We start from the raw sequence: 20,897 nt of genomic DNA on the forward strand, positions 1-20,897 counted from the left end.
TTTTTTCAACTCTCTTCTGTTTTCTAAAATTCTCATTTTTCTACAATTTACGTTTTCAAAGGGTCATGAGGTAGCAAGGGATCATAATCAGAAAATGATATTTGATACTTTTCGAATAGCACGAAAAACATAAACTGTTTATGCTGCCTCTACCATTCAGCTATCCATTTCCTGTATTCTCAATAGTTTATTTAATGGCGACCGGACTCCTGGCGCCGCTCCGCCTTCCCCCGACCCTTCCATTATTTTTTAGTTCTCATATTCATTCCAACATTTCCAGTACGGTCGTTCCAGAGCTCCGTGTTTTCTATGAACAATGATTCTGAGACGTTGGATAGGTGAGTAGAGTTGTGAAGTGTGTTGGTAGCTTTAAACTAGAATTTTCTTGTCCGTAGGTCAGTTGGGATACGGTAGGGTGGAGCTTTTTGCAGTTTTGTTATTTCTTCTCTGATTCAGCGGTTAACCTCATTCAAAGGGGTTTTCTACAACTCTACTCGTTACCAACGCTGTTGGAAAAAGTTCTAGTTTTCTTTCCACAGACTGTGGTTTTGACTTGAACAAGGTCTCTCGGAACTTGATGTAGGCTCCGGGACGTTTTGCAGCCGCGCTTTTCGCGGCTAGGACGTTTTGAAGCTGTCATTGTCTCAAATCAAGGAATTGAACGTTCAAAGTATATATATATTTTTTGTATTTTTAGCTCAGTTATCTGTTATTTTCTATTCTTAACATCGTTTGAGGAAAAACTACACATATTTAGAGAAAAAACTTTTAAAAAAACACAAAAATGTGGTTATGTGTATTTCTCATAGCTAATAGAAAATTAATGACTCGAAAAAAGTGGATCAGCTTGTGATTTTTGAACAGATCCCAAGTTGAGAAACTATTCTACTATTTGAAGTTTTCCACTGTATGGAAAATTACCACTTTGGTTCTTCTCTTTTCTGTTAGTGCCTTTACTTATCTAGGGACAACAACTAACTCTGGAATTGTGAATTTTATTCATATTTGTGCTATGATAATCGCCTTGACAAAATCCTAGCTGCTTATCCTTCTTCAGTTTGTTCCTCTTCTTTTTTTCAGATAATTTTGTCTTCGCCAGATTTTTTTGTTGTGTCTTACTACATTTGAATCCCTGCTAGATGGTTTTAGTTTGAATTCAGTTTTTTTAATTCGCTTCGCACTGTTGATTTTTTTTCAGTTGCTCTTATCCTACTCTCTACCATACCTAACACAACATCGGAATGGGATGGTATAGACGAGGACGAAGAAGAAACAGAGCAGAGAGAAGATACGGAGTCTAAAATTGAGGAAGCCGTTATGGAAAGCACCGCTCTGACCACATCGACGATCCCCACAACCACGAAAGATTTTTGTCACTGTGAAATGGAGATTTATGGGCCAGAAGTTCTAGAAGGTGTGCTCAAATCACCAAACTACCCGTCGCCACACTGTGGGACCGGAAAGTGCATTTATAAAGTAATCTAATGAACCTAACATTTTTGTTCGAATGACGAACGCTTTTTCTAGATCCTTCCACACCCGAATATGAGTCTTCACATTAATATTGAAAGTCTCTCGTTATCCACTGAATCGACTCTCACTTTTTGGAACATCGTCAACGTCGAAAAAAAGGAATATCTGATATACAATTCTGTGTAAGAGCTATTTCAATATTGAAAGGGTATTATGTCACAAGTTCAGAAGCACCGGTCGGTACTCGTACAATGGACGATTTGATGGATATAACACGTTCTCAACTGCAGTAAACGTTGGATTTAAAGCAATTTTCAAAATGCATAATAATGAATATTCAAGCCGTGGTTTTAAAATCAAGTTTGAGAGAGTCTCATTAGGTTAGACAACAAAAAAATTGAGAAAAAACTTTATCCAACTTTTCAGATGACAAAAAATACCTCTGCCCTCCTTCTCACGTTCCAATTGGACCTGAATCTACAGAGGTTTCCGTTGGAAACCAAACGTTTGAGTCTCGTTCAGGTTTGATGCATATTGTAGCTGATAATTCAGCCTTTTGTGTTTTGAGTTGCCTACAAGACCGCTCAATGAAATATACAAAAACCATTTTTCAGTTGATATGTGATCACTTTGACAATTTTACGGGGGATTTTTGGGGCCAGAGTATGCATTCTACCGTAACGGTGTACAATGCTTAATGTCACTCTGCGTACAGCTCTCGTCTTCCCCCTTATGTTTAACATCGGGCGCCAGCTCCGCTTTTGCCCGCGTGGCTCAGTCGGTAGCGGCGCGGTACTTTCAATACTCGCCCCGACAAGTTCAGCACCTCGAGGGGCATATTTAAACGCAATTTTGAAAAAATCATTTTTTTCATGTCTCCCCACCTTTAAAAAGTCTGGACCTCGGCTGTCAAGTTTCCAATCACTTGGAAAATTACGGAAGGTATACAACTGTCCGAGATTGAACATTTTTCCTTTACAGAATTTCTCGGAAAAGTCCTAATTTTTCAACTATTCCCCCGTTTCTAAAAGATACTCCTTTTTGGCAGCTCATTGTACTGGCAACGTGAAAAAAAAAGTGTTTTTCAGAAATCGGAAATTAGCTGAAAAACTAGGATATTTCAAAAAATTATCTAAATGCAAAGTTCCCAATCAATGCCCGTTGCACACCCTCCGTAATTTTCAAAGTGATTGGAAACTTGAGAACCGAGCTTCAGACTCCTTAAACTTAAAAATTGTCCTTTGACTTAAAAATTGTCAAAATGCCGAAAAACATCTGAAAGAGACGTAGTTGTATATTTTGATGACCCAAACTGTAGCTAATAATGCAGTCCTTTGTTTCTCGAATTGCTTGAATTACGCTAATAATCTTTTGTACAGGATGCACATTTGTCCTAACGCGCTCTAGCGAAGGAATTGAGAAAGGTTTGGAAGAAATGTATATACATATCACTACGGAAAGAGGAGTTTTTGTATCTGTGAGAAGATACGATGAGGATGGAGTTTTCACAAATGGAGATCTGTAAGAAAACCCAATATATTCTCGAAAAAAAAGTCAAAAAGTGTTCAGCTCGGATAGGACACGTGGGATACTTGTAGATGCAACTCGTGTGGAGGTTGTTTTCAGAGCACCAACATCTGACGGAGGACCGTACAACACTCCAAACATTACAGCAATGCTTATGGGCCACAGTAAAAATATCTATTAAACAACTGGCAAAGTAATAATAATGTACATTGTTCAGCATGCGAGTGTCCAGAACCAGAGTATATATTGAATTTTGAGTTCTTTCATATGAGAATTACATCGCCCGGATTCCCAGACTTGTATTGTCCTGGAAAAAAGTGTAACACATTGATAAAGGTTTCAAAAATCAAAGGACAAGAGCGAATGAAGACAGATTTGATTTTTGTTGAAACAAATTGCTCTTTATCTGAGTTGGACCTTTTGGAATTGAGATCGGCGGACAGTAGTAAGGTTCTCTTCCGGTCAGTTTTCTTTTTTCTTTTGAAAACTCAATATTTCATTATTCCAGCTCACAACATAAACAACAGGACCCATCGCGTCCTATGCGAGCGATGGTATTTGAAGCACAAAATCTAGCAGTGGAATACACCCCTAGCAACAGTGTTCAGACACGTTTCTTCGAGATGAACCTCACTAGGATGAATGTTCTTGAAGGTGGGACTCTAGTTATACACTCTAATAGATTGCCCCAACAGCTTTGAAATCACACATTGCATTCCCTGTGAAAGATGTTACGTACAAGTCAACTGATAACATGTTTTGTATAATATCAACAATATTTTTTGAGTTGACTATTTTTCTATATTATATCCTGCAGGGAATTGGATAATCAGGCTCAAAGTTGAAAGTTTGAACTGCACAATATGAAAGTGTTTACTGTGTAAATTCGGTACCGGCGAACAAGATATACATACAAAACTGTATCTTTAAGTTGGTTTTTTGCCACTTCGGTCATTTTCTGGAGTCTGGAACCTGGCTTAAAAGTTTCCGAACACTATGGCAAATGTGAAAAGTATAAAACAGACCTAGATCGAAAACTCTGCATTCACGGAACCTTTCGAAAATACCTAGTTTTTCAGATATTAGCCGACTTCTGAAACATACCTGATTTTTCATGTTATCAATAAAAAAACGGGCCAAAGGGGATGTCTTTGAGAAATCGGCAAATAGCGGAAAACTACGAATTTTCCAACAACCTTTTTGAATGCAAAGTTTTCAGTCTAGAGATTTTTCACACCCTTCAAAAATTGCTTCAAAGTGATTAGAAACTTTACACCTGAGCTCAAAACTCATGAAAATGATCAAAGTGTGCGAAAATTAATTGGAAAATATGTTTTGTATTTCTTATTCTCCGTACTTTACTTCTAACTCTATCTATATGTTTTTACAGAATGCGTGTGCTCGGTTTATGATTCCAAGGTGTTCGAAACTAATGGAAAATTGACTATTCCCATCTCATCAAGATGCCATTTAATGCACTGCCACTGGAAGTTCTCCAATAACCGTTACGATAAACTTATCTCGGTCACCTTCAAATTGGAAAACCCATACAAGACAGACCTTATTTATATGTATTCGGATAATATGATGGAGGAGTGAGAAACAGTGCTCGATATTCAATATTATAAATTTAATTTTAGATATGGTTACGGAGAGTTGAGTCACGTGCGACAGGTCACGTCACCGAGTGCGATTTCGATGACGTTCTCCAGAATGAAATGGTTTGCGACTCCAAACGCGACATTGAAGATTTCATGGGAACAAATTGAGAGTGAGTTGAAATGACTCATGGTCCAGTGACGACAATAGTACACCTGACTGGGTAGTCTGAAAAATGCTAATGATTTGAAGTACACGATTACTTTGTTAGAATTTCTAGAAAGTTAATCAGGCATTGCCTTGGGAAACCTACGCCGTCCATGACAAAATAATTTTAAAATCCAGTCAAAAATTATATCAACTCTTCGATGTACAATCATATCTAAATAATAACCATTTTTTTGAAAGAATGTATGATGAAAGAATTCTCAAATTTATTCAAAAAAATTTATTTGAGAAAAGGTTTGAAAGGTGTAATTTCATGTTCAAAATCGTCCTAGAAGTCATGAAAATCGATGTTTTTGCACTGATAAATCGGTTCTTGGTGCTGAAACTGATATAACTCGGTTGAAAATGGCGAGCGGACTCGGGCTAAAAATTTTAAGACCGTCTGAACAGGCTATTATTATCTTAATATGAAACTTGAAACAAAATCTGGGTCAACAAGGGCTCTCTTGAAAATAGACAAAAACGACATATGAGAGAATTTTGGAATTTTATCATTTTGTAATCTGAATTGCAAAAAACCCACTGTTCTTGCCAAAAATCGCGCATATATAAAAAATGCTCACATAAACAAGTAACCCTAGATTGCTCAGATCAAGAACCCAGCAAAAATACCATAAGCCATACCTACCATAACTACCATAACTTTCCAGGATGCCTTTGTCCCGATGAATCATTTTACCTAACCGACGGAAAATCTCTTGTTATCACCAGCCCTCACTGGCCCCAACAATACTGCTCGATGCTTCTCTGTCGTCATACATTCTTCGCTCCCAAAGGGTAAAAAATGCACTTTCTTTATGAACTAGCAGGAACTTCACCTATTTTCAGCCACTTCTTAGAAGTTGTCATCGATAACGCGGACATTGAGCGTTATCATGATTACCTAAAAATCTACGACGGGAACTCAACGACTGATCCGCTGCTAATGAAGTTAGAAAACGACGGGGAATATATTGATATTTTCAAAAAAAAACCTTTTTTTTTTATTTTCAGAGTTAGCGGATTGAGCGAGAAAGTTATCCAATTCAATTCAACCCAGAATACAGTCATGTTTGTTTTCCACACAGATGAGAGCGGCAACAATAAGGGCTATCATGCTAATGTCATTTGCCGTTAGTTGAAATATTTCAGGCTTCTTAATCCTTCCAGATTTTTTTAGATGCATACCCAAGTACTTCCAAGGGCTCCTTTGTCTTTATCATTGTCCTTCTCGCCCTTGTCGTTGCAATTGTATCCGTGGGAGTTGCTTACGTTGTCCATCGCAAGAAGGCCCAGAACAACCGCCAATATCAATCCATGAACAACCCAACTGTTTCCTACTCTGCCAGCGGGACCGGGTAAACAATAATGTTTTTGTTTTAATCATTGATGTTTTCAGAGGAGCCGCACTCAACGTCGCTTTTGAACCCGGAACCAATGAGAATGCCAACACCACTGAGCTGGAAACCGAACTTCTTTGAATTCAATCCTTTTTCGGTTATTCATTTGTGTAACCCTGCGTTTTTGGAAACTTAACATATTAAATTCTAAAACCTCTTCAGTACCGATTAAAGAGATATACAAAAGCGTATTTTTTAGTGGTTTTTCGACATTTTTATCATTTTCAGCGTGTGGAGCTCTCGGCTGTCACGTTTTTGATCATTTTGAAAATTTTGGAGGGTGTAAAACAAATCTAGATTGAACAGTTTGCATTTACAGAGTTTTGAGAATTTTTTAGTTTTTCAGATTTTTCGCCGATTCCTGGAAGACACACCTTTTCGGCAAGCTTTTTGCATTAAAAATTAAAAAAAAACAGTTGTCTTCCAGAAATCAGTCAATAACTGAAAAACTAGGAATTCTTGAAAAATTCTGTGAATGCAAACTGTTCAATCTAATTTTGTTTCACACTCTCCAGATATTTCAAAGTAATCGGAAAGTTGACAGCCGAGCACTTCACACGCGTGAAAATGATAAAAATGAATGAAAAATCAACTGAAAAAATTGTTATTGTATATTTCATGGACAGGATTTTTTATTTTTTTGTGTGTAAACATTTTTGGAATCTAAACTTCTTTTTTTTGTAATAGATTTCTGGGGTTCTTAGATGTGAACGTATTCATATCGTATTTGCTAAACTGTAAAAAAACAAACTTTTGGCACACAACTCGGAAAGTACAATGATTCAGAGGTACAAAATCCACAATTCCGGGGAATAAACTTCGAATGTTTCAAGGTATTTTGTACTCCTATATCGCATTGTACCCCAATGACCCTAAAATTTCTGTACCCTCCAAGTGATTTGTCCTCTTTATCGTATTTACTGCTGACCTGAAAAAAATTGCTAAATATCTCAATACATATTTTTGTTAACATGTTGTAACGCTTGTATCCCTTTCGATTTACACAAGAGCTATTGCGATCAATTGATTGGGGGAGAGATAGCAAGATTATCTTGTCCAATTTGTAATTAGTTCATCTCCACGCGACCCGATTGATAAGAGATATGAAACTCTCTTGAAAGATCGAAAATCATTTTCAAAATTGTCAGGGGTCCCATGTTTTGTTTATTCAGCCACCCGTACTGTTTCATCTTTCCGCTTCCCTCTTTTGTTAAATTCAGTTTTTTGTACTACGATGAATCATGTTGTTTTGTGGACCACTTTTTTGTTTGCAACGAGGGAGGGAAGAAAGATAAAAAAGGGACGAGTAGGCGTTTCCGCTTTGGTCATTTTTACTAAATATTTCTACGGCCCCCACTGTTCCTGACGAAATGCTTGTTGTTCTAGGTTGGTTTTGTGTTTTTAGATATTTTGAGAATTACAAATTTTTTCTATCAAATTACACTCCTAAAAAGTTATACTATTTTTCAAAACTATCAAGTTACAGGGCGTTCGCAAGAAATACATTTTTTTGAAAAAACAAACTATAAATTGTTATTTCCAGCATGGATCGCTATGCTATGCCTCTACTGTGACGCTCGTTACCTTGGCGAAGAAGACCAAATGATTCAAGTGGGTTCAGATGAGGAATTTATTGACGATGAAGTCGTGCCGAACGGAACGGAAGACACCGGAGATGAGTTTTTTCTCACAGTAAGACGAAAAACATACGATGTGGCACCATCTGAGTCAGATTACGAAAGCGATGCTGCCAACAATATCGAGGAAATTAACTAATATTTTGTACATTTGGTTTTTTATACAAGTTTTAGTAGCTATTTTGCTCTGTATATATAAAAAACAACTTGCATCGCTTGCGTTGCTTCAAAATAAATACGTCGTCGTCGTTTTCCATTTTCTTCCATCACAATGACAGATAATGATACTGCTTCACAATGACAGGGATCTCTAACAATGGTGAATTATGTTGCGCCGATTGGAACCCCATTATTGTTGGGAATTCAAATTGAGCACCAGGAGCTATAACTCTGTCTACCGCGGGGAGATGACGAAATCAAAACCTGAGAGACAACAATAAAGAAAAAGGGACGAAAGCTTAAAGAGTCAAAGAGTAGCCCCGATTATTTTCACCTTCTGGCGTCACATCTGGTGGGGTTTAAAGGTTTCCATGAACTCCTCATAACTTCTTAGTTCCGGTACTCATTTTTATTACCCTCCCAGAGTCACCCCAGTTATTTTTGTTATGTTTTAAACTGTAGAAATCAAGCGTGACCGGCGGAGAGGATAAATGGGGTGGAGCCAGAGTGAAAAATGTCACAAAAGTTAAAATGAGAAGAAGGGATAGATAGGAATGAGACGTCCGCTTATTTGAGACCTGTCCTCGAGTTTAGTTCCTGTGAACAAGTGCATTTCTCGACCTTTCTTCTGTTTCAAAAGCGTCCCCTCCCTCTGTACAATCTTGTGTGACCCTGGTCTACAAATCACGCCACGGGCAAAAAAACACACGTCGTGTTGTTTTTCGTGGTGTGCCAAGTCAGTGTGATAGTAAAAAAATTGCTCAATAGCTCGTGGTGAGGTGTGTGTATCAATCCTTGATTTCTGTTTGCTATCCAATAAAAACTAATAAATATTCATTTTGCTTTTCTTTTCAAGCTTTTCTTCAAATCAGTTTGCAAATGAAATTTATATAATTCTAAATTGCAAAAAATTAAGTCTGGCTTGCCAGCATGTCTCTGGCATTTTCAGTCAAAGCTATACTTATTATGCTGACGGAGGCGTAGTGTACTTCTTCTTGGAATTTCCAACCGGTAATTTTTCGGGTTACTGTGAAGGTCAGGATTTTGATTTTTTGAATACGTCAATAACCAATGCTTAGGGAATCGCGTCACAACGAAATTATATCTATGCTCCGCCTCCTCTTTTTATTCTAATCTCTCCTTGTAAATCGACCTCTCCCTGTCAGAGCCGTAGTCAAAGCTTTTCGCTCCGCCCCCTCCTTATATGAGCTTGTCCCGCCCATTTCATCATGCCGATTTCGCCAACTTATTTAAGCAGTGAAATTTTTTAGTCAATCCACTTCAAATATTTTTATGAATCTATTTCATGAAAAAATTTACCTACCTCTCTCTCTTTTTTTCCTTATCTCTCATTTTTTTGGACCACCATGTCAACTTTTTTCAGTGAGCAATGATGCGTTTCTCTCTTCTTCTTGGTTTTCTCTTGGTTGTCAGCACTCGGTGTTGGGAAACCGAACAGCTTGTCAACTCAGTGATAGCAGCATGCCCGCCATCAAACTTCATATGTCCACGAGAAGGTAAGTACCGTAGTCGAGAACTTGCATAGTACCAAACGCGCTGTTTTTTTCTAGAATTCGGTCATTTCGATGGCCCGAAGTGGGTTTGGGATAAAGATTCTATAGCAAACTCCCCGGAAGCCATCTATTTCTTACGCCTTCGTTCCTGGAACCTGATCACGCTAGAAGAAATGAAACTCGCTTACTGTTGTCGCGGTGGAAAATGCCTCCTCCGGTGCGGAATCATGCCACGCGTCGAGATCAACATGATCAAATCGTTCCCAGAAGACATCATGGAGGTTTTTGAGCTCGGAATCGAAGAAATCGATGTAAGCTATAGGACCCATCTTGTGATAATTTTAAAGTATTGAATTATAGAAGCACCGCGAGTTTGTGGAGGAGTACATCCGCGAGACTGAGAAAAACGGAGCACCAAAACATGTACCAGCCGAGCTTGAGGACTTTTTCGACGCTATCCACAAGTGGCAGCACACCATCCGTCGGGCCATGATCGAACGACAACGCACCCGAGCCCTTGAGGCCATATAAATTTTCCTGTTTCAATTACTCTCCATTTTTGTCTCTCCCCTATTCTGTCGTAGACCGCCCAACGTTCTCCATTTTACATTCGGCAGGTGTATATGTGCACATCTTCTCAACCGTTCCTATCCACTTAATATATAAGTTTATACCACTGAAAAAAAGCGCCTCCCAAATCCTTGAGTCCATATAATTTTCCCTGTTCCGCTTACTGTCATTTCTTGTCTCTCATTCGCCCGTCCTACATTGTCAATATCTTATGTTTCTCATTCGGCACGTATATATGTGCACATTTTTTCCACTGAACCCATCTCAAATGAATCATCGCTTAATACAGAAGCTCATAATACAGAACAATCCTTTCTCGCCCGATCCTCTGTCAAAGATGTCATTTCACTTTTTATACACCTTCTGATTAAAAACTATACAATGAATTTGGTACTCCTCTATACGATTCTCCCTCATTTGCCTAGACTAATGAAACAAACAACACACACAGAAATTTTGGATTAACTCCTCGGTTTTCAAATCTCGCATGCATCACACCTATATACATTTAAATATAGGTTAGTACGTAAATATCATATTCAAAAAGGTACGAAATGCGTGTGGCGTTACCCTCATTAGTCACAGGTCAAAACAAAAGTCAAAACAAGCTCGAGCGAGAGTCACGAACTAATGATGAGGTCGGGTGCGAGATGAGGGTGTTGTGCCGCAGTGGCGGCTTGGAAAACAAAAGCTAAACGTATTACTATAGTTTCATAGAACAAATTTTGAATATGAAGGACCAGAAAACATTAATGTCTTAGTTAGAAGCACATTTGGTAAGAAGTTGTGTGTTGGACGGCTTAAAATATGTACAAAAAAGGGTAATGTCTTTAAAGGTGAAAAATTGCTGGAACACATGAAACAACGTTTTGAACATTAAACATACTACTAACAAGATCATGGTTTGGTTCTTGTTTCCAGTTGAGAAAAATCCAGATAACGCTCTCAGAAGAATTTCCTGTACAGAATACATTTTACAGAAATTGCAATATTGCTCATATAGAACGGCATTTAACAGAATTGTAGTAATTCTTTCCTAACCTTTGTTGAATGTTTAGTAAAAATTTTTTTATGAATAAACAGTAATTTTTTAGAATATGTTTGAAGACATAATCACACAACGTTGGTCGCATGCTGTGCAAGGTTGGCCGTGCGTCGTGACCAGGCCGTGCAAGGTTAGTCGCCTGCCTGGATTGTGGCAGTGTAGCTTTGCCAACATTGGCGCGGCAATCATGATATTTTTCTCAGATGAGCAATTCCCTCAGTAGAAAAAAATACAGAAAAACGTTGCAGAATTTTTTTGTTAGTTTAAGATTTGCGACAGGTTGTTTTGGTCAACATTAACAGGTCCGGGTTTGTGGCAGTTCTCTCTACCAGTGGCGGCATGGCACTCCTGATATTTCGCTCAAAAGTTGAACTACTCCACAAGTTTCCTTAGACAAAAATGCAATTTTTTTTCTATTCTACCAAGATTGTAACATGAAGATTTTTTACAGATTATTTTCATTTTTTTTCTGCTCTTACTTTTACGTTTTACGTGTTCATACTGAAAAACGGCTAGTGGTTGGCCGGAAACGTCTAGCGTTTTGCCCCAAAAACTACAGCATTTTTCTCTATGCCACCGTGTTTGTTAAAGTAAAACTTGCGATAGATTGGTTGTGTTGTTCAGCAAGTCCGGGTTTGTGGCAGCTTAGCTCTGCCAGTACCAATGCGGTACCCATGATATTATGCTCACGATTGCAAATTCTCCTGAGTTATCAGTAGAAAAAATTTCGATTTTTTATGCCACCAAGTTTCTGACAGTAAGAGTTTCATATAAATCTTTTTAAATTTTTTTCTTCTGCTCACTTTTCAAAGTTTGCCCGTTCGTGCAGAAAAACGTCTTGCGTTTTGCTTAGTTAGCTTATCTTGAAACAGGCTAAAAAACAAAACCGGATTTTCGGATTTTTCAGAATATTTATAATGTTCAGAATTCTCATCGTTTTTATATATTTTTTCCTTGCAATCTTCATATTCCGCTGAAAATTTCAACTTCTTCATAACGGTCAATAGGAAAATTACAGATTTTTTACTATTCCACCAAGTTTGCTAATACATCAAGATTTTTATACTTAAATTACTTTTTTTTCCTTTTCTCACTTTTCAACTTCTGTTTGAAACACCTTTTGAAAACGTCCAACGCCTTGCCCAGCAATTTTGCATGCTCGCTAAGAAGCATATTGAGTTAACCCTAATGACAGTCTCAATTTTTCTAAAGACATAAATTTTTGGGACAGGTTGGTGGAAAGAATTGCACCACAGTTATGCATTTTGTCGCCAGCTGAGCTTGTGGCAGAATAGCTCTGCCAATAGCGGTACTGCACTCATATGATATTCAGCTTCCAAATTTGAAGCTTCAATAGACAAAATCCAGTAAATGTAATAGATAAAATTACAAATTGTTTCTAAAATTTTTATATCAGCAAGTTAATACAGATGTTTAACTTTTCTCTCGTGCTCACTTTTCAACTATTGCTTGCACCTTTCGTAAACGTCGCGCTTTGCCAAACTAGCTTATCCTGAAACAAGTTGAGGGACATAATAGAACCAATTTTTTGGAATTAACGGATTTTTTGTAATTTCACATTTTCGGGTTGTCCTGACCTTTCAGAATTTTCAGAAGTTTTGGAACTTAGTCTGCATTTAGCTGAAATTTCGTCTGCAGTTCTGATATTCTGCTTACAATTGCAACTGCCTCAATACCTTCAAAAGAAAAACTCCATCAATTTTTTCTATGCCGCCAAGTTTTTTACAGTAAGGTTTTCATATAATCCCTGTTAATTTTTTCTCACTTTGTGCACACTTTCCCACTTTTGCTTGCACCACTCTTTGAAAACGTCTAGCGCTTTGCCCAGCAAGCTCACATGCTCATTAAATAGCAAAATGAGGTTATTCTGATTTTAGTGACATTTAGATTTTTTTCAGTCTTAATTTTCGGTTTTTGTAATGAAAAATATTTGTAATGAAAACTTTCATGCAAAGATTAGCCAGGAAAATTGACATCATGTAGTTTATAAAATAATTTTTCTCACACACTGCACATTTCAGTTGCCACCGTGTGCTGTTGATATACTGTAGATTATGTTTTCATAGTACCATTCATACCCATTCATTGCACCCATTCATACCAATCTCCATTCGGAACCACCCAAACATGCATAACAATCTACAATGCTAAATAGTTTTTTAGTGACGACACAAGTCAATCAAGCTGAAACCGCGCGAAACGAAAAACATGTGTTCGTTAACAATTGATATTGCTTGATAAGAAAAACAATGTTTTCGCAAATACACTATTTTCAAGGCGCTACATGATCAATGTGCTCGGTAATTTGTGGCCGGAACAATAATTCACCCCTTGGGTAATACAATTACATTATTGTTTCCGCTTGGAATAACACCGAACGTCACAGATACACTAAGTTCCTGTTCGCTCCATGCTGTTCCTGGTAGCACTACTCGTTCCATTTGAAATCACAATGGTTCATTGAAGTGATAACTAACGTGTTTTGGAGCGAAAAGGGCTTGGAATCAATGGCGATATCGAAGCATGATTCAGAGAAGTGGTTGTCAAGTGACGTTACTTGTGCCATATTACTCATTGCTTTGGAGTCTTTTTTAAGAGAGAAAAACTGATTATTGTCAACAAGTCATACTGTAGTGATAACTTATTGCATGTTTACACTTAGATCATGAAATGAATTGAAATTTCGAAATGCCTTTGGGAAATTTCACCACCGTGATAATAAAGGTGAATGGAATGTTTTGGAATGCAATAGCACTTTTAGGGTTTTTGAACATGCGTTTTATATCAGAACGTATTCTGAAATTCATAAAATTACACATTTTCTGAACGTCAAAATGTTTTTTATAAGAAAGTGTGTATTTAGAAGCCATAGAAAAATTTATTTTAGTCTGAAACCTTTCCATTTGCCTATATTAACACGATGGAAAAATGTTTGATGACGAAATGTCCCGGAGCCTATAAAGCAATTTCGAAAAACTATTGTCAACAAGTCATACTGTGGTAATAATTTATTGCATGCTCTCACTTAAATTATGTGATGGTGCACGCTCTCCCACAGAACAATTCCGAACTGCAGATTAATTTTTGATCTACAGAAAAAAAGTTTGGCGCGATCACAATTGCAGGTCTAAAACCATAATTTCAAAATTTTTTATCTGATTTTGTGGAGTTCCAAGATCATTCAAATGATTCTTGAAAAATTAATTAGTGGTTATAGATTCATGTATGGTCGTTTTCCGGAAGAAAAAATGTCAAAAATGGTAATTTTTGAAAGTTTTTTATAGAAAAAATCTATCTCCTCTTTCAGTTTTTGACATTTCTAGGAGTTATATAGCTCAAAAAAACCGCAATTATTTTCTCCACATTTTCTACGGATGAATTTTTAATTTGTCTGATAAAACTTTTTATAATCAAAAAACAACGCAAAAAGGCTATTTTGTACAATTTCATGAGTTTTTTGAGTTATAAAAAAAGTTTTATCAGACAAATGAAAAATTCCATAGAAAATGTGGAGAACATAATTGCGGTTTTTTTTGAGCTATATAACTCCTAGAAATGTCAAAAACTGAAAGACGAGATAGATTTTTTCTGTAAAAAACTTTCAAAAATGACTATTTTTGACATTTTTTCTTCCGGAAAACGACCATACATGAATCTATAACCACTAATTAATTTTTAAAAAATTATTTGAATCATCTTGGAACTCCACAAAATCAGATAAAAAATTCTGAAATTTTGGTTTTAGACCTGCAATTGTGATCGCGCCAAACTTTTTTTCTGTTGATCAAAAATTAATTTGCAGTTCGGAATTGTTCTGTGGGAGAGCGTGTGGTGTGAAATTTTGAAACAGCTCCGGAAAAATTCACCACCGTGATAATGAAGGTGAATGGAAAGGTTTTGGACTGCAATAGCACTTTTAGGGTATTCAAGTATGCTTTTTCTAATAGCACATCCTACAATACATAAATTTCAATATTTTTTCAAATTTCTTGAAATTCAAAACTCTTTTCAATCAGAAACTTGAAAATCCCTAAAAGAGTTTTTCATTTTGAAACTTTAGCCCGGCGGCAAAATTTTAGTTGGCGAAATATTCTGGATCTTTTAAACGATTTCAAAAAGCTGGCCTCGCAGTAAGATCAAAAAATGATCTTCATTATTTCCTATGATTTTTATTTTCTCCACGTAGGCCAGCGATCTCCCAAAGGATGGCTAGTTAGAAATATGAAAAAATGTTGACGTGCTTGGTCTATAGCTTATTTGAACTTTCTGATTTCAAGAAAACTATCTAGTGGCGTAGTCTTTAAAAAACTGCATCAAGGATCAATGAACTTTGTGTTTTCCCAAAAGAACAGTTTGAACATTTCTCAGAAAATTTTGTTTCCCTTTGGCGCATCATCACTACCGTAAGCGAAAAAAGAAATGTAAACGCCTATTTGCCAAATTCTGAGAAAAACAAACTAATGGTGAAAAAAACAAAGGCGCGTGGCGAAAATCACGGTTTTCGAAATCATTCTGATCTGATATTTAGAGGGAAAATGTCATAGTCTGGAAGGCGATTGCTGTCTGGCGGTCAGAATTAAATTACAGCTAAGTGAATCAAGACCGTTGGAAGATTTTTGTCGGGGGCGTAAAGGCAATAAAAATTGCCAAAAATCGAGTTAGACAAATGTTTGCTGTCGTGTGTTTCATAGCTGAAGCAAACAGCACGGACAATCTTCTGAAATAAAATTTAATTATGTACAGAAGTTCAACAAAATTAGCTAGCCGCATTCAAGTTAAAAAAAATTGAAATTTGGAATACAAATTCAGGGAAAGTGGAATTTATTTCAGAATTTTTAACACAGAAATTAAAAAAATCACGGGTCTGAATAATTGCAGGTATCTCATTAACATCAGTTCTCAATAGTGACCACCGATCTGAAAATGAATTTTAAAAATAACTGAAAAACCCCTTTAAAATCATACCCAGTATCATCATTCCGGAATCGGACCATCTCGTTGGCAAATGAAGTTTCTGGTTTCTTAGGGTACAAGTTCTTATAAAGAGCAAAACCTCCGAACAGAGTACCGATTGTGATAAAAACAACGCAAAATGTATAAAATAAATAAAAAAAGAATCCATGTTTGGAACCTGAATTTTGCAGGTTGTCTGTTCCTGAAGTGGTCGCGTTTTCAGATTCGATGAGCCAGAATGGGTCAACAAAGGAGTCATTAGATTGGAGGTGGTCCATTATTTGAGTTAGCTTTCCAAGTTTGTTAGAACTAGTTTCTTCCATTGTAGGCATCGCAACTTCTGTAGATTTGGGAGTAGGGTTGGCTACTGTAACACTTATTGTCAAATTTCAAATCGCGTAAAAACTACCTGCAAACGCGATAAAATGGTATCCACGTCGGCCATGAGAGCCGTCAGAAAAGAAGTTTACAGTCATCATGTTGCAGCTAGATGAAAGTGTTAATGCCTGATGAGTTCCAGTTAGTCTGAAATCATTATTCGTTTAAGTTCTAGCGAAATCAAAAATTCAAACTCACTGTTCCAAGAGGAACTCACTAGACGTATTGTTTCCATCATAGAAGCTGACATGATCATGTATGTTTTCCACATCAAAATCGCTGACGTTCAATTTGATATAGTGACTGCAATATTCAATATTTTGTTTGATTTTAAATTTGGCTTATACTTGTCAGGAGCCACGAGTAGTGTTTGGCATGTACCAAAGAAGTTGTATGGTAATGGGTAGTTAGGAGATATGAATGCCTGAGGGGTGGTTGTTAATGAAACATTTGACTGTTTATAACACATTGTATCTGAAGATCGTAAAAAGTAATTTGGGAAAAAAACATACTTTAGCTAAGCGGGACCGGGCATTTTTCTTGAATTTTCAAAATTCGATTTGGCGAAGCATGCGATACGGGTACTGATTTTTCAAGTATGAAACAAAGTGCCCACCTGAAGCAGTGATCCATGAAACTGTGACCAATGATGGAAAATTTTGTTGCAAGACTCCAGAAGTGTTTCTCCGAAAAGAGACGTGAGTGTCACTGCATGTAGTCAAGTACAACTTTCTTGGCTGCTTCAATTGAGTTGAATTGTATCTAAAACAAAAAAAAAGTCTGAACAAGGTAACTGTGGCATACTTCTCCATCGAATTTTGATTCCATATATGAACTTCGTCATTTTCTTTCCCATTATCGATTTTCACCGTCATCTCCTTTTTTCCGCCTGATGCGATCGTCCAATCACAGAATATCAACTCACAGTGAGCAGGAATTTTGATTTTAATTTTGTGCTCTTGCTTGTCATATTTCTTCTGCTTAAAAAGCGAACAGGCACAATCTGGAACTTTATTATGTCGTATCAAATTCAACCTCCTTAAGCGTACCTTTTCTGATTTGTATGCTTCGAATTGTCATGTTGAAATGGCCTTCTGGCCCATGATATAAATTTAGCTGGGTGCTATGCTCAACTTTCATATCTACTGGTTCAAGGAGAAAATTAGTGAAAACTGTTGAATATATGTCATTGTCGAAGCTTCAAATACATTTTTTTCTGAAACTGTGAACGCAACTTTCATAAATCTCACCGAACATCGAAGTTTGTGGAAACCAGACTGAAATTAGTTCCGGTTTTTGCTCGAGCTTCCAGTGTTACCAAAGCTCGTTGAATATATTCGTCGGAACCATTGTATTTGGAAAATGTAACGCGTTTTTCGCATTTAGATGATGGGCACATGAAATCAGGAAAACCAGGCGATTGAATATGGATTACTTGTCCATTTGACACTTCAACAGGTTCATCTTGGCAAACGCATGCCGAAAAGAAAAATTTAGCAGAAATACGAGAATAAATAAGTCTTCAATTCAATACTGAGCACGAATTGTATCGAATTTCGTAGTTTACTATAAAACCTGTATCGGAACGGCCCGTTTATTAAAATAGCGCTTTTCTCACAGAAAGACTCTTCAAGTGCGGCTTAGAACAATACAAGGTTCAGCGTGTCTAATAGAGGTAAAATTATGTTTCGAATTATTCTGCAATGCGAAATAAAACATACATCGTTTTGTGGTGATTGCATATATATATTCCAAGTCTGCTCCTTGCCAATAAGTTCCGCTGTATTGTTTTTCAAAGTCAACATACTTCCAATAATCCCGGGAAACAATTTGTCCTCTTGAAATCAAAACGATTTTTTAAACCATTGAAAAAAAAAACATACGTTATTTTATATCGCTCATTATTTCCGTCAAAAACATCAAAGGTGTTACTAGTTCCAGAAATAACATAAATCGTTTCAGAGGTAATATTTGAATTCAACGGGACCATGTGATATCGACAATCTGAAGCAATAAATTGAAGTTATAATAATGTTATTACTCACAGAACTGAGATTTGGCACGTTTTTCTTTTTGAACTGTCACTACTTCGTTTCCAATATAACGAAGATGTGGACCACAATAGTACGGATCTATTAAGAACGTACTTAGAAAGCGTTAAAAATGAATTCAAATACCCAAGATTTCTCGATTAAAAATGTAATGTGGTGCGTCTGTATTTGAATAGCAACTTTCGTCCCATTTGATTAAAAATCCTTGACCAACGTCAGCCAAATAAGATCTCTCGTCGGTCCTCTCTGATTCTCTAGAAAAATTATTTTAAAAGAAATGTATTGCAAATTATTATTGCAACTCTGGGATATTTTGCCACCGGGAGTTTTTTATAATACGGATAGGTTCCAGACTACAAAATTTTGGATCTATATGATTATAGCGGTCCTTGAAAAAAAGTTGACACTGAGTGTTCGGAAATCACTCTTAAACCTTGTTTTCAATAAAAATTTTTTTTCAATTCTTCGATTTTTCAGTTGTGTTCTATCAATGTCGTCGTGGCAAAATATCTCGGTGATCAAAATTCCGGTGACAAAATGCTCCGAAGCTAATATTACTTTTGGAGAAATTCCTGTTTTTGCTTTCCTGATGTTGTCATATACACGAAGAGCTTGTTTCCTTTTCCTTGAAGATTGAGGTATATCCCTTTCGTAGGACTTGGATCAATCATAAATTAATTATAATTTCAACTTCGTAAAAATTTCAAAACTAACCTGGATCCAACAACCACCATTGACACATTCAAAATTTCCTGAGCAAGTCGATTCATTCTTGAAATAAGTCTTGGAACACTCAGATACAGTCGGCTCAGGAAAAAGGCAAAGAAGTATCGAAACGATCCAAAGGTCTGAAAAATATTTTTAAGAAATCAAAACTAAAACAATACTCACATTTTTTCATTTTGATTGGGATAAGAATGAAAAACTCAAGAAAGATTGCAAGAAATGATTTTTAAGAGTGAGCAAGGGCCGCCTCCAATGAGACATGTGGTCCGTTTTCATAAAAATCAGATTCGAATTGTAAACCGTGCCCAGTTTTTTTCAAAATTAATATTTTTGGACAAAAACTGCTATTAACAAAGTTATAGCCGAAACATCTTTGAAAATACAGGCTTGGCCCGGCCAGGAATAGCCCCTTTTCGACTTTGAACTTTGTTGACTGAGGGAATATAGTTTTTCAAATAGTATAGCTTAGTAGTATTTGTCGAGTTCTATTATATCTAATTTATTTGATCCAGAAATACTTATTCTTAAAATAAAAACAGTTTAGAAGTGTACTTAGCTATGGATTTATGAGTCATATGGATAACGATCGCAAAAAAGATGTGGTAGTAAACTTCCTGCAATTTGTTTACAAAATTGTTTATTTATTGCTAATCGTTAAATCGAGAAAAAAGAATTTTCAAGAATAAATGCTTTATTGAAGTCAAATGGAAAAAGATTACAAAGACGTGAAGAAGGTGGTAGCGGATTTTTCATAACTCTCATTGTTTTGAAATCCAATTTTCAGATGTTCTCTCCGCTTAACCTATTTTTCTTGTGTCAGTTTTTTGGAGATGATGTGTGTCTTGACGAATTACTCGACATGTTGCTTTGCTTGAGTCCTGCACACGTCTCCTCTCCTTCTAAATCGGAAGATTTTCATCGGGACGAATAAACAAAAATTGCAAAATTCAAGTTAGACAAACGTTTTATGGCTAAAGCAAATGACACTGAAAATCTTCTGAAAACAAATCTAATTATATACGGAACAATCAACAAAATCAGCTAGCCGCATTAAAAAAACGAAAATTTAATATCAAGAACACATTCAGGGAAAATGGAATTTATTTCAAAAGTTGGAACACAGATTCAAAAAAATCACAATTTTAAATTATCGAAGTTTGCAGTTCACATCAGTTCTCAATAGTGACCACCGATCTGAAAATGAATTTTAAAAATAACTGAAAAACCCCTTTAAAATCATACCCAGTATCATCATTCCGGAATCGGACCATCTCGTTGGCAAATAAAGTTTCTGGTTTCGTAGGGTACAAGTTCTTATAAAGAGCAAAACCTCCGAACAGAGTACCGATTGTGATAAAAACAACGCAAAATGTATAAAATAAATAAAAAAAGAATCCATGTTTGGAACCTGAACTTTGCAGGTTGTCTGTTCCTGAAGTTTTCAGAATCGATGAGCCAGAATGAGTCAACAAGAGAGTCCTTAGATGGTAGTTCATCCATTATTTGGGTCGGCTTCCCGTATTTGCCAGAATTACTTTCTTCCATTGTAGGGATCAAAACTTGTGTAGGTTTGAAAGTAGATTTGGGTACTGTAATAATTGTTGACTAATTTCTAACTTCAAAAAACCACCTGCAAA

General features: G+C 36.5%; 4 protein-coding genes across 4 annotated transcripts; 3 read left to right on the forward strand and 1 right to left on the reverse strand.

Moving 5' to 3' along the window:
• Positions 1 to 316: 316 nt before the first annotated feature.
• On the forward strand, positions 317 to 6,287 carry CBG17378 (the record flags this gene model as incomplete). The annotated part of the gene is made up of 14 exons (XM_045239156.1): positions 317 to 338; positions 1,199 to 1,476; positions 1,528 to 1,655; positions 1,702 to 1,853; positions 1,900 to 1,995; positions 2,853 to 2,994; positions 3,043 to 3,164; positions 3,218 to 3,461; positions 3,509 to 3,654; positions 4,391 to 4,595; positions 4,641 to 4,771; positions 5,478 to 5,604; positions 5,656 to 5,939; positions 5,977 to 6,287. 14 exons carry the CDS (start codon positions 317 to 319, stop codon positions 6,285 to 6,287), a joined length of 2,388 nt encoding a protein of 795 aa, XP_045096186.1.
• Positions 6,288 to 7,576: 1,289 nt separating this feature from the next.
• On the forward strand, positions 7,577 to 7,982 carry CBG27531 (the record flags this gene model as incomplete). The annotated part of the gene is made up of 2 exons (XM_045239157.1): positions 7,577 to 7,592; positions 7,750 to 7,982. The coding sequence occupies 2 exons, from the start codon at positions 7,577 to 7,579 to the stop codon at positions 7,980 to 7,982; spliced, it is 249 nt and encodes an 82-aa protein (XP_045099981.1).
• A 1,410-nt stretch (positions 7,983 to 9,392) lies between these two features.
• On the forward strand, positions 9,393 to 10,047 carry CBG17380 (the record flags this gene model as incomplete). Its single annotated transcript, XM_002643952.2, has 3 exons — positions 9,393 to 9,519; positions 9,574 to 9,827; positions 9,877 to 10,047. The coding sequence occupies 3 exons, from the start codon at positions 9,393 to 9,395 to the stop codon at positions 10,045 to 10,047; spliced, it is 552 nt and encodes a 183-aa protein (XP_002643998.2).
• A 5,997-nt stretch (positions 10,048 to 16,044) lies between these two features.
• On the reverse strand, positions 16,045 to 20,659 carry CBG17382 (the record flags this gene model as incomplete). Its single annotated transcript, XM_002643953.1, has 16 exons — positions 16,045 to 16,069; positions 16,118 to 16,472; positions 16,515 to 16,630; positions 16,682 to 16,786; positions 16,831 to 16,957; positions 17,100 to 17,245; positions 17,288 to 17,486; positions 17,533 to 17,681; positions 17,734 to 17,962; positions 18,205 to 18,320; positions 18,367 to 18,487; positions 18,529 to 18,615; positions 18,661 to 18,788; positions 19,249 to 19,382; positions 20,429 to 20,454; positions 20,503 to 20,659. 16 exons carry the CDS (start codon positions 20,657 to 20,659, stop codon positions 16,045 to 16,047), a joined length of 2,220 nt encoding a protein of 739 aa, XP_002643999.1.
• Positions 20,660 to 20,897: the final 238 nt, after the last annotated feature.

The sequence above is a fragment of the Caenorhabditis briggsae genome (genome assembly GCF_000004555.2).
Source record: "Caenorhabditis briggsae complete genome, chrX, whole genome shotgun sequence".
NCBI classification, from domain to species: Eukaryota; Metazoa; Nematoda; class Chromadorea; order Rhabditida; family Rhabditidae; genus Caenorhabditis; species Caenorhabditis briggsae.